Below are 13,312 nucleotides of genomic sequence, written 5' to 3' on the forward strand. Positions count from 1 at the left end.
CAGTCCATGGGTTGGGCAATTTTTAACCAGAGATTTCATTCTTTCCCAAGCTTGAGCAACATGTTCAGTATCTAATTGTTTAAAATTCATTATGCTACTCCTCAAAGATATAATTTTAGCAGGGGGATAATATCTACCAATAAAACCATCCTTGCATTTAGTCCATGAATCAATACTATTCTTAGGCAGAGATAGCAACCAATCTTTAGCTCTTCCTCTTAATGAGAAAGGGAATAATTTTAGTTTAATAATATCACCATCTACATCTTTATATTTTTGCATTTCACATAGTTCAACAAAATTATTAAGATGGGCAGCAGCATCATCAGAACTAACACTGTGAAAATTGCTCTCGCATAACAAGATTCGGTAAAGCAGGTTTAATTTCAAAGAATTCTGCTGTAGTAGCAGGTGGAGCAATAGGTGTGCATAAGAAATCATTATTATTTGTGGTTGTGAAGTCACACAACTTAGTGTTTTCAGCGTTGGCCATTTTAGCAACAGTAAATAAAGCAAACTAGATAAAGTAAATGCAAGTAAACTAATTTTTTTGTGTTTTTGATATAGCAAACAAGATAACAAGTAAAGTAAAACTAGCAACTAATTTTTTTGTATTTTGATTTAGTGCAGCAAACAAAGTAGTAAATAAAACTAAGCAAGACAAAAACAAAGTAAAGAGATTGAGAAGTGGAGACTCCCCTTGCAGCGTGTCTTGATCTCCCGGCAACGGCGCTTTAAAATATGCTTGATGGCGTGTAACTCACACGTTCGTTGGGAACCCCAAGAGGAAGGTATGATGCGCACAGCAGCAAGTTTTCCCTCAGAAAGAAACCAAGGTTTATCGAACCAGGAGGAGCCAAGAAGCACGTTGAAGGTTGATGGCGGCGGGATGTAGTGCGGCGCAACACCAGGGATTCCGGCGCCAACGTAGAACCTGCACAACACAACCAAAGTACTTTGCCCCAACGAAACAGTGAAGTTGTCAATCTCACCGGCTTGCTGTAACAAAGGATTAACCGTATTGTGTGGAAGATGATTGTTTGCAGAAAACAGTAGAACAAGTATTGCAGTAGATTGTATTTCAGTAAAGAGAATTGGACCGGGGTCCATAGTTCACTAGAGGTGTCTCTCCCATAAGACAAACAGCATGTTGGGTGAACAAATTACAGTTGGGCAATTGACAAATAAAGAGAGCATGACCATGCACATACATATCATGATGAGTATAGTGAGATTTAATTGGGCATTACGACAAAGTACATAGACCGCCATCCAACTGCATCTATGCCTAAAAAGTCCACCTTCAGGTTATCATCCGAACCCCCTCCAGTATTAAGTTGCTAACAACAGACAATTGCATTAAGTATTGCGCGTAATGTAACTAGTGACTACATCCTTGAACATAGCACTAATGTTTTATCCCTAGTGGCAACATCACATCCGTAACCTTAGTGGTTCTTGTCACTCCTCCAGATTCACGGAGACATGAACCCACTATCGAGCATAAATACTCCCTCTTGGAGTTACTAGCATCAACTTGGCCAGAGCATCTACTAATAACGGAGAGCATGCAAGATCATAAACAACACATAGATATAACTTTGATAATCAACATAACAAGTATTCTCTATTCATCGGATCCCAACAAATGCAACATATAGAATTACAGATAGATGATCTTGATCATGTTAGGCAGCTCACAAGATCCGACAATGATAGCACAATGGGGAGAAGACAACCATCTAGCTACTGCTATGGACCCATAGTCCAGGGGTAGACTACTCACACATCACACCGGAGGCGACCATGGCGGCGTAGAGTCCTCCGGGAGATGATTCCCCTCTCCGGCAGGGTGCCGGAGGCGATCTCCTGGATCCCCCGAGATGGGATCGGCGTTGGCGGCGTCTCTGGAAGGTTTTCCGTATCGTGGCTCTCGGTACTGGGGGTTTCGTCACGGAGGCTATTTGTAGGCGGAAGGGCAGGTCAAGAGGCGGCACGGGGCCCCACACCACAGTGGCCGCGGCCAAGGGGGCCGCGCCGCCCTAGGGTGTGGCCCCCTCGTGGCCCCTCTTCGTCTCTCCTTCGGACTTCTGGAAGCTTCGTGGAAAAATAGGCCCCTGGGCTTTGATTTCGTCCAATTCCGAGAATATTTCCTTACTAGGATTTCTGAAACCAAAAACAGCAGAAAACAGCAACTGGCACTTCGGCATCTTGTTAATAGGTTAGTTCCAGAAAATGCACGAATATGACATAAAGTGTGCATAAAACATGTAGATAACATCAATAATGTTGCATGGAATATAAGAAATTATCGATACGTCGGAGACGTATCAACGCCCAGGGTCCTATTTTGCCACGAAGCTTCCAGAAGACCGAAGAGGAGACGAAGTGGGGCCACGAGGTGGCCACACCCTAGGGCGGCGCCCCCCCCCCCCTTGGCCGCGCGGCCCGATGGTGTGGGCCCCTCGTGCCGCCTCCTGACCTGCCCTTCCGCCGAATTAAAACCACCGTCGCGAAACCCCCGGTGCGAGAGCCACGATACGGAAAACCTTCCAGAGACGCCGCCGCCGCCGATCCCATCTCGGGGGATCCAGGAGATCGCCTCCGGCACCCTGCCGGAGAGGGGAATCATCTCCCGGAGGACTCTACGCCGCCATGGTCTCCTCCGGAGTGATGTGTGAGTAGTCTACCCCTGGACTATGGGTCCATAGCAGTAGCTAGATGGTTGTCTTCTCCCCATTATGCTTCATTGTCGGATCTTGTGAGCTGCCTAACATGATCAAGATCATCTATCTGTAATTCTATATGTTGCGTTTGTTGGGATCCGATGAATAGAGAATACTTGTTATGTTGATTATCAAAGTTATGTCTATGTGTTGTTTATGATCTTGCATGCTCTCCGTTACTGGTAGATGCTCTGGCCAAGTAGATGCTTGTAACTCCAAGAGGGAGTATTTATGCTCGATAGTGGGTTCATGCCTCCATTGATATCTCGGGACGATGTAAAGTTCTAAGGTTGTGGATGTGCTGCTGCCACTAGGGATAAAACATTGGTGCTATGTTCAAGGATGTAGTTACTGATTACATTACGCGCAATACTTAATGCAATTGTCTGTTGTTAGCAACTTAATACTGGAGGGGGTTCGGATGATAACCTGAAGGTGGACTTTTTAGGCATAGATGCATGCTGGATGGCGGTCTATGTACTTTATCGTAATGCCCAATTGAATCTCACTATACTCATCATAATATGTATGTGCATGGTCATGCCCTCTTTATTTGTCAATTGCCCAACTGTAATTTGTTCACCCAACATGCTGTTTATCTTATGGGAGAGACACCTCTAGTGAACTGTGGACCCCGGTCCAATTCTCTATACTGAAATACAATCTACTGCAATACTGTTCTACTGTTTTCTGCAAACAATTATCTTCCACACAATACGGTTAATCCTTTGTTACAGCAAGCCGGTGAGATTGACAACCTCACTGTTTCGTTGGGGCAAAGTACTTTGGTTGTGTTGTGTAGGTTCCACGTTGGCGCCGGAATCCCTGGTGTTGCGCCGCACTACATCCCGCCGCCATCAACCTTCAACGTGCTTCTTGGCTCCTCCTGGTTCGATAAACCTTGGTTTCTTTCTGAGGGAAAACTTGCTGCTGTGCGCATCATACCTTCCTCTTGGGGTTCCCAACGAACGTGTGAGTTACACGCCATCACATGCTCTCCGTTGCTAGTAGATGTTCTGGCCAAGTATGTGCTTGTGACTCCAATATGGAGTATTTATGCTCGATAGTGGGTTCATGCCTCTAATAATCTGTGAGAGTGACAATAACTTCTAAGGTTGTAGATGTGGTGTTGCTACTAGGAGAAAACAACGATGCTTTATCCAAGGATAATTATACTGTTTACTTTACACACTTTGCTTAATGCAATAATCTGTTGATTGCAACTTAATACTGAAAGGGGTGCGGATGCTAACCGGAAGGCGGATTATTAGTCATAGACGCAGTTGGATTACGGTCTATGTATCATGTTGTAATGCCCAAATGAATCTCATAGTAATCATCTTGTCATGTATGGTCTTTATTCTATCAATTGCTCAGTTGTAATTTATTCACCCAACATGTTATTTATCTTTATGGAAAGACACCTCTAGTGAACTGTGGACCCCGGTCCTTTCTTTTACATTGATAAAACATCTATTGCAAACATCTGTTCTGTTTACTTACTACAAGCATTGTTCTCTTTATTTCACTGCAAACAAATATCTCTTTCCACACTATACGGTTAATCCTTTGTTTTTAGCAAAATCAGTGAGATTGACAACCTACTGTAAGTTGGCCAATTTGGTTTCATGCCTGGGAGGTTTACCATGGAAGCCATCTTCTTGGTACGACAGCTGATGGAGAGATACAGTGAGCAAAAGAAGGACCTTCATATGGAGTTCATTGATTTGGAGAAGGCCTATGATAAGATACCTCGGAATGTCATGTGGTGGGCCTTGGAGAAACACAAAGTCCCAATAAAGTACATTACCCTCATCAAGGATATGTATGATAATGTGGTGACAAGTGTTCGAACAAGTGATGGCGACACTGATGACTTTCCAATTAGAATAGGGCTACACCAAGGGTCAGCTTTGAGCCCTTATATTTTTGATTTGGTGATGGATGAGGTCACAAGGGATATACAAGGAGATATCCCATGGTGTATGCTCTTTGCGGATGATGTGGTGCTAGTCGATGATAGCCGAACGGGGGTTAATAGAAAGATAGAGTTGTGGAGGAGAACTCTAGAATTGAAAGGTTTTAAGCTTAGTAGAACTAAAACTGAATACATGAGGTGCAGTTTCAGTTCTACTAGGCACGAGGAGGGAGAGGTTAGCCTTGATGGGCAGGTGGTACCGGAGAGAGACACTTTTTAGTATTTGGGATCCATGTTGCAGAAGGATAGCGATATCGATGAAGATGTGGGCCACCGAATCAAGGCTGGTTGGATGAAGTGGCGCCAAGCTTCTGGCGTACTCTGTGATAAGTGAGTGCCACAAAAGCTAAAAGGCAGGTTTTATAGGACAGCTATCAGACCTGCGATGTTGTATGGCGCGGAGTGTTGGCCAACAAAGAGACGATATATCCAACTGTTAAGTGTAGCAGAGATGCGCATGTTGAGATGGATATGTGGCCACATAAGAAAGGATCGGGTACGGAATGACGATATACATGAGAGAGTTGGGGTAGCACCGATTGAAGAGAAGCTAGTCCAACATCGTCTCAGATAGTTTGGACATATCCAACGGAGGCCTCCGGAAGCGCCAGTGCATAGCAGACGGATAAAGCGTGCTGAGAACGTTAAGAAGGGTCATGGTAGACCAAACTTGACATGGGAGGAGTATGTTAAGAGAGACCCGAAGGTTTGGAATATCGACAAAGATTTAGCCATGGACAGGGGTGCGTGGAAGTTAGCTATCCACGTTCCGGAACCATGACTTGGCTTCGAGATCTTATGGGTTTCAACTCTAGTCTACCCCAACTTGTTTGGGACTGAAAGGTTTGGTTGTTGTTGTTGTTGTTGTGTTGTGTGCAGGTTTCACGTTGTTGCTGACGCCGGTAGTACGCCCTGCCAAAAGTCAGCTAGCAACACCTTCAGAAGTGATTTCTTTCTCCTACTGATCGATTAAACCTTGGTTTCTTACTGAGGGAAAACTTGCTATTGTGCTCACATACCTTCCTCTTGGGGTTCCCCAATAGTGTGCTCTGCACTCATCAGGCCGCCACATCTCCACTGGCCCATCCGAAGATTGGTGACACTTTTGGTTGTATCAACACATGCAACCATCCATGTTGTTCACACCGCCACCACATCACCTTGTCATCATAGTGAGAACACCATGATCCAACTGCAACCGAGAGCCCACATAACTTCCATCTCTGGCATGCATGGCCAAGGACCTGTAGCGACCACCTTCTTCCACCTTCGGCATGATCGACGACCCACCACACCATCGTTGTCATACTCTAGACAATTGCGGTACAACCCAACGCCAGATCTAGCCCAAGCTGCCTTCGCCATGGGCGTCAGCGCTGACACCTCCGTAGCTACTCACCGCCTCCGGGGCCACCAACCCACGACCGATGACCGCAGTGCAACCAACCGCGCAGATGTAGACCTCGCGACGCGGCCTCTATACCGTCGTCTCCATGCATGCGGCGCCACCTCCATGGCCACACCTACTCCGAGCTTTGGGACCTCCGCCTTGCCACCAAATAGCTCTGCCTCATCACACCTTCTCCCGCCAAGCACCACTGCTCACCACCGCTCCTAAAAAAAGGAAAAAAAATGCATGATAGTGCGAATAATGTGTTCCTTTGAAAAAAATGTGTTCCTTTGAAAAAGAAAAGGAAAAAAGAAAAAGAAAGTATTTTTTTCTCTCACACATTTAATATGTTTCCTTTTTTAGAACACATATTTCCCTTTTTAGAAATCACATTTTCTTCACCACTAACAAGTCACATTTAATAGAGCTTCGACATGTGCAAGCGGAAAATATAAATGCGCCTTTGCTTACGCTCACGAGCTTCACAAAGTCAAAACGTGGACCGTCGATCTACGAACGAACCGCCTGGATGCTACCCGGCTACCTGCCACCTCTTTATAAGGGCCACCCCGCCGCCGCCTAGACAAACCCTACACAAAGACCCGGAGACTCCGGAGCTCGCTCGAAGACGCCGCGCCGTACTCCTCGCGCTCGCCCTCGCCATGGTAAGATCTGATCGCCCGTACTTTCATCTCGACTGCGTCATGCGGTCCAATGCCGGTCTGACCTGCGCGCTCTCTTTTGCTTCTGTAAATCGCAGACCGTGAAGCGCCGGAACCACGGCCGCAACAAGCACGGCCGCGGCCATGTCAGGTTCGTCCGCTGCAACAACTGCGCCAAGACCATCCCAAAGGCAAGTTTGATCATGTTCCCGTTGTCCAAAACCATCTTCTTGTGCGCAGATCGCCATGTCAGTTTGTTGATTATGGTGGGTTTTCTTTGGTGGTGCAGGACAAGGCGATCAAGAGGTTTCGTGTGTCGAACGTCGTGGAACCGGCAGCCATGAGAGATCTCCAAGAGGCGTGCGTCTTTGATGGTGTGGTTTCTCTTCCTCCTTTGATTTTTTCTTTTTCCTTTTAACTGTGTTGGATCAGTGATCGCGACCACGCTGGCACGCTGCAGTATTCCAACAATGCAACTTGGAAATTACTTGTCGCCCCTGTTCTTCGATCCTCATGTGAATTGAAAGCTTCCATCTTTGATGCGTTTGATACATGATTGACAAGTCTTTCTGTGCAGGTTACGTTTTGCCCAAGCTTTACGAGAAGATGCATTGGTGCGTGGGCTGCGCCATCCACCAGCACAAAGTCCGTGTCCGCTCCCGTAAAGACCGGAAGAACCGGGCACCTCCGCAGCAACGCTTCCGTCCCAGGGTATGGGCTCCTAGTTTATCTTTGTACCTTACCCTTCCTTGTCAGCTGAATGCTTGATCTGGGGACATCAACTTTCTTTCGCATTTAGTGTTGATTTACTAAAATGTGTATTTTTTTTATGTTCCTTGTTTAACAACTTCGTTAGCTATTTAACGACCAAGGATCATAGTAATATAGTTTGGTCTCCTGTCTTTCCCTATTGCTTACATTGTGTGAATTTCTAGTCAAATGTTTTTTAGTATAGCTTGCATATCCTTGTCCAGTTTATGCTATTGGTATTTTTTTTTTGTTTCAGTTGTTCCCGAGACTTTTAAATACAGTGTTATCTGAATTTAAAATTTCCACTTAAATGCTAGCAAATATTATTGCCAAAAAGATCAATTGCCCCTATTCTTTTGGCGTGGCCGAATGGACGATGTCTGTGGTATAACACATTGCATGAGGAAATCTGTTTTGCTGTAAATCGTCAGTATAATAGCTAGATAGGTTATAACACCACTTGTTTCCATCCTTACGGCTTTCTTCTGGCGTGGTAGTTAGTGTGATTCTGTACTCGTGGACTTAGTGTGTCCTAACAGCGGTTAGTAATCGGTTTGGCCAAGTGCTAAGTGTAGGATACACTGAAAAGGTTTTGTCTTGATAGCTCTTTTAATCTTGTTAGCCAAGGCTGCACAGTGCAGCACAGATTGTTTTCAGCCAAAGCTTAGTCTTGAACTCTTGATAGCTCTTTTTTCTTTGCTAGAACATCATTTATTGCTGTGATTTCTACCGTCTGGTACAATGCTTAATGCGCCTTATGGCTGATGCTACTAGTTTCATTTTGCAGGAGGAAAGACCTGGGGGCCAAGCTCCTCGTCCTGGTGGTGTCCCTGGGGGTCCTGGTGGTGTCGGCGGTGGTTTCGGCACCGGTGCTCCAGCTCCCAATGTCGCTGGCACCTGATTTGGCCTCCTGAGTGTTCTGCTTGTTTTAACCAGTCTAGATCTTACCGTAGAACTATCGTAATGCCAGTAGTGGGTACTGGATGAGTCCGTACTTTTTTGCATCGAAAAACCTGTTATGTGGCCAGGCCAAATGTTATCTATGATCTACCTAGTTGTGAGCATCGGTTATGGACAAGGCTATCTGCTACCTTCATATGTTATTACTCAGTAGGCACCACTTGTTTTTGTCTCTTTTTATCTGGTTAACTGCAGTTCCATATATATGCTTTTAGCCCCAACTTGTTTCAGTTGCCTTGCATTGCAAAATCTTGCTTGATTCTATTCTGTTACTGAATTCAATTGTTTGCAATTGCTGGTGGGCGTGAACTGCTCGCCTGTGAGTGGACGTGCTCATCCTGGAGGTGTACCAAATTTTAGTTATCTACATCCTGACAGCACACATTTTCTTTGTGTGTTCATGAATTTAAAGTTCATTTTTTACATTTTAATTACTTAACATTAGCGTGTCTTTAGCTGTTATCTTTACCCATGTGGGGAAAGAAAACTTGAGAGCCCCTGGGCAGTGCATCGGACATCCAACTAGAAGATGTTAAAGTTTTGTCCGATTTCAGATGTATCTATACACTAAAGAGTACTGTCGACTTTTGGTTGGTTATACCTGAAAGCGTCTTAGATGTTCTATACATTTTCCTGATAATTCTGTTTTTTCAGATTGGTGTTTCAATTGATAACGGAAAAAACAAAACAACAAAGATAAAACTTCTAAGCTAAACATACGCTTGCCAACTGAGAGTACAAAAGCAAGAAATAAGGCGTCGTCAACGAGGGAAGATCAGACTTGAATCAATCAAAGAAACAAAAGTCACGGGGCTCTCAATTAATTTCTAAGCACCCACTATTGTATTTTGCAACAATAAAATTGATAGATAGATAATAGAAAGATATATACCGAGAATGGTGTGTTTCCTTCGGGAGTGATGGGCTCTTAGGTGCATATGTTTCCTTTATTTTGAAATGTTTTCTTGATACATTTTGAAATGTCAAAGAATTTCAAACGAAAAATTCACGTCTACATCTTCACATGCTACACGCGCACAAAGTATATCCATTAAAATTCGACTTGTCCTTTGGGTTGTGCACAAAAAAAATGGTGCTAAAAATAAGCCTCTTTGGGACACATATTTTGTTTTTTTTCACAGCGAACATAAAAAACTAGCTGTTTTCGCGAAACTGTATCAACGAGTACACACATTGTTGAAATGTAAATGTGAAATATTCGCAAAAAAATATGTAAATGCAAAAATTTTACTAGAATTTTTTAATAATTAGAAATATGTTTTTTTGGGTGGAGGAAGCATATGCAACCGGGAGCCGAATTGAATTTCCGGTTTCCTTTCACTCTGAAAAAGGTTTTAATATTTGAAAAGATGATAACGTAATTAGTTTATGTAAATTGTTATTCCTACATGTCCAACTAATAAGTGCTCAAAGAAAAGCTTATAAGGGAGCACCCTCGTCTTAGTTGACTCTGAATTTACAAAATCTTAGTTCATTTTACTAATTTTTTTAGTGTAGTACATTTTTAAATATTCACAATAATGTAATATTTGTTTTATTGCGGAAATTGTACTTTCTTACCTTTTTTTAAATGTTATATTGACTTATCTACTTTTGATCGGTAAAATCCAAACGTGTATATATGTAGAACAAAACTTGATTTCTAAATACCCAGCATTGAAATATGATAACATCAGATAGATTTTTTTGCGAGTAATTTCGGAACTTTATTAATCTGAGGGGTTACATTACATTGGTTAATCTGCATTCTTATTGTTCTATATGCATAACAAAAATTGATTACTAAACACCCAACATTGTATATTTTAAAACAATACAATGGATATATAGATGTGTAGTGAGAATAGCGTGTTTCCTTCGCTCCGAAAAAAAGATTTTGATATATGAAAAGATGGTAATGAATTAGTTTATGTAAGTTGTTATTCCTAAATGTCCTACCAATAAGTGCACAAATAGAAATTTATAAGGGAGTGCCTAAGTCTTAGACTCTTAGTTGACTCAGAATTTACAAAGTAGTAGTTCATTTTACTAAAACAAAAAATCACGGTGAACCTTCTTTTACGGAAATTGTATTGTTTGATATCTAAATTTTTAAAAAGTGCAATTTTTTTCTGGGATATTAATATTGGGTCTAAATTTTAAGAAGTGGAGTATGCTTAGAAGTTACTAACAGACTCAACTTTATCTAAAATGGAGGGTGTAAGTTTTTTTGAAAAAAAAGAAAATTCTTGCCGAGATCTCAATTTTGGATCAACGGTTCACGCCGTACTTAAAAGGTAGAGTATACTTGCTTTCGGCCGACCGATCAGCGTCGGCGGATCGGTCCCTCCCGCTCGCGCTGGCCTCGCGTGTTTTTGCCTGCCTCGCGCGGTGTAGTCGCTAACTTTTTCTTCCGCGTATAGCTGCTTGCATGCAACTCAAGCTCTAGCTTCCTGCTCTCGCATGCAGAGCACACATGCTCACACGTATTGGACCACACCTGCTGCAGCTCTTTGTGTCCACTTCTGCAGGGTGCTACTATACGTGTGTAGTACTAGTTCTACTAGCATAGGGGTTAAAAAATGATGTGACCTCATAGGCTACCATTAATTAGCTAAAGAATGAATTTTATGACACTTAGCCAACTACTAACCCGTGTAATTTTCTAGTGCGACGCTAAAAATATGTCAATGGTTTTAGAATTTATTACTATTATATTTTTTCTTGACACGTTGTGTTGTTTGGTCTGTGTTCAGCTTCGAACACACGAGTGAGATGCTCCTTTAGCTCTAGGTGTATGATGAAAAAATGTTGCAATCTAATTCTGATAAGGCTAAGATGAGTCGAATTCATCACGAGTTAGCTCGATCTGGTGACATCGGTTTGCATCTAAATAAACCTTCTTCAACGCCGACGGGGCACACTCAAGCCGAATTTGTCGCCGACGATACTAAATTAGTGTGCTATGGATTATAGTACAACCAAGTCTTTCTGTCAATTATTTGTTGCATATGGTCATTATTTTTGTAACAAACACCTATGAGTTTTGTTGTGAAAGCATGGTACATATGTGGTAAGGTTTTTTTGCATAGGTTTGTTTTTCTCTCGAAATTACTGATGTAGCTTACGCTCATTATTTTTTGTAACAAACTCATGTGAGTTTTGTTGTGAAGACACACGCGAGATGTTGTAAGGGTTTTATGTGCGTTTGCTACAAATTTATTTTTCTCTCGAAATTACCAATGTTGCTTACGCTCATTATTTTTGTAAGAAACCCATGTAACTATTGTTGTGAAGACACGCGCGAAATGTTGTAAGGGTTTTCTGTGCGTTTGCTACATGTTTGTTTTTCTCTCGAAATTAAAGATGTTGCTTACGCTCATTATTTTTTTGTAAGAAACCCATGTGCTTTTTGTTGTGAACACCCGCATGAGATGTTTTAAGGGTTTTTGTGTGTTAGCTACAAGTATATTTTTCTCTCGAAATTACTGCTTGCTTCTGCTCAATAATTTTGTAACAATTCCATTTAATTTTTGTTATGAAGACACACGCGAGATGTTGTAAAGTTTTGAAGGTGTTAGCTACAAGTTCGATTTTTTGTTGTAACCATTTACGATTTATGTAAAATAGATGGTAATTTTTGATATAAATAAACCTACAGCAAAATAATTGTCGCTAGAAAAGTGTGCCCAAAATGTTGCAAACTTTTTCCACAATTTTATTGATCCACAAAAAAAAGCTTATGATATTCTACCACTATTGCACCATTTTCTATACTTAATTAGGTGTGGAGCTAGCTGGATTAGAGATTTAGCAAGTAGAATAGGTGGAACCCACCATGTGAGCAGGGCCATGCACCAGCAAAGCTTGGGCACTCGTGCAAGGTAGGCTACAGGCCTACAGCTAGCAGCCAACCTTTTTTACTAGGTTTCACATGCCTGCACGCACGATCAGGGACAACATGCAACTCTGTACCAGGCTGACGCAACTATAGCCGCAACGAAATCGACATGTTCGTGGGGTAATCCTCTACCGTACGATGCGTGAAACGAACGGCGGTCGTACAACCGATCCGGGGGCGGGATCGGTCGGCCGACGCGTAGCGCTACCCTTAAGAAGACTCGTTGATCGAGGGTTAGCAAAACCGTTTATCAAAATATTTTCGACCAAATTGTAGCCCCCGACCGAGACGAACAGCCACGGTTGCCAAAATTAAAGCCCAAGTTAATTAAGTTAGTCCACCAACTGAACACCATTGGGGTAATCCTGGCAATGGCGGACGTGGCGGGCGAGGTTGCCGCTGTCAACGCGCGCCCTGGTTTTGCAGTCGTAGTGCGGCGCGTTGTGGAAGCAGGGCTCGATTGTTGGGGCCTGACGGCACGGCGGCTCGGGGCTCTTCCCGTCGACGGGGGTCATGAGCACCCAGGGCCTCAGCCCGGCGAGCCCCTGGCTGACCGCTGACGTACCCGAACGTGGAGGCGGCGGACGTGATCACCACGTCCGAGAAGCTGAGCAGCGCCATCTCCGCGAAGGCCTTCTGGTTGTGGTGCCGCTCCTCTGAGTGCTGCGCGCCCAGGTGCGTGGGCTGGAACACGCTCACCGCCCCGCCTCCCGCCGCGCCGTGCTCGTAGTACATGCTGCTGAGCTTCTCGTAGTACTCCCCGCGCAGCGACACGACGAGCACGGCCTTGCGCTTCGTCGCCGTCGTCGGCTCCTGGTGGTGATCAGGGGCACCGGCGGCGGCAGAGGTTGCGTTGTCACTACAGGAATGGCGCGCTGCGCCGACGGCCGTGGCGTACGCCGACGGCCAAATGTCGGGGCCGTCGGCGTACTGCCCGGTCAGCCC

The 13,312-nt window shown here is 43.9% G+C and overlaps 1 protein-coding gene and 1 pseudogene across 1 annotated transcript; both read left to right on the forward strand.

Annotated features, from left to right (window-relative positions):
• Window positions 1-4,808: 4,808 nt before the first annotated feature.
• LOC139835280 (uncharacterized) lies at window positions 4,809-5,541 on the forward strand (annotated as a pseudogene).
• A 1,186-nt stretch (window positions 5,542-6,727) lies between these two features.
• LOC127330467 (small ribosomal subunit protein eS26) lies at window positions 6,728-8,663 on the forward strand. The gene is made up of 5 exons (XM_051356668.1): window positions 6,728-6,759; window positions 6,855-6,947; window positions 7,046-7,130; window positions 7,334-7,467; window positions 8,294-8,663. The coding sequence occupies exons 1-5, from the start codon at window positions 6,757-6,759 to the stop codon at window positions 8,405-8,407; spliced, it is 429 nt and encodes a 142-aa protein (XP_051212628.1). The 5' UTR covers window positions 6,728-6,756; the 3' UTR covers window positions 8,408-8,663.
• The last annotated feature ends 4,649 nt before the right edge of the window (window positions 8,664-13,312 follow it).

The sequence above is a fragment of the Lolium perenne genome, chromosome 2 (assembly GCF_019359855.2).
Source record: "Lolium perenne isolate Kyuss_39 chromosome 2, Kyuss_2.0, whole genome shotgun sequence".
NCBI classification, from domain to species: domain Eukaryota; kingdom Viridiplantae; phylum Streptophyta; class Magnoliopsida; order Poales; family Poaceae; genus Lolium; species Lolium perenne.

Coding starts and splice junctions, on each gene's coding strand:
- LOC127330467 (XM_051356668.1), top strand. Junction 6,948..7,045: donor GCGCCAAGACCATCCCAAAG/GCAAGTTTGATC, acceptor TTGGTGGTGCAG/GACAAGGCGATCAAGAGGTT. Junction 7,468..8,293: donor AGCAACGCTTCCGTCCCAGG/GTATGGGCTCCT, acceptor TTCATTTTGCAG/GAGGAAAGACCTGGGGGCCA.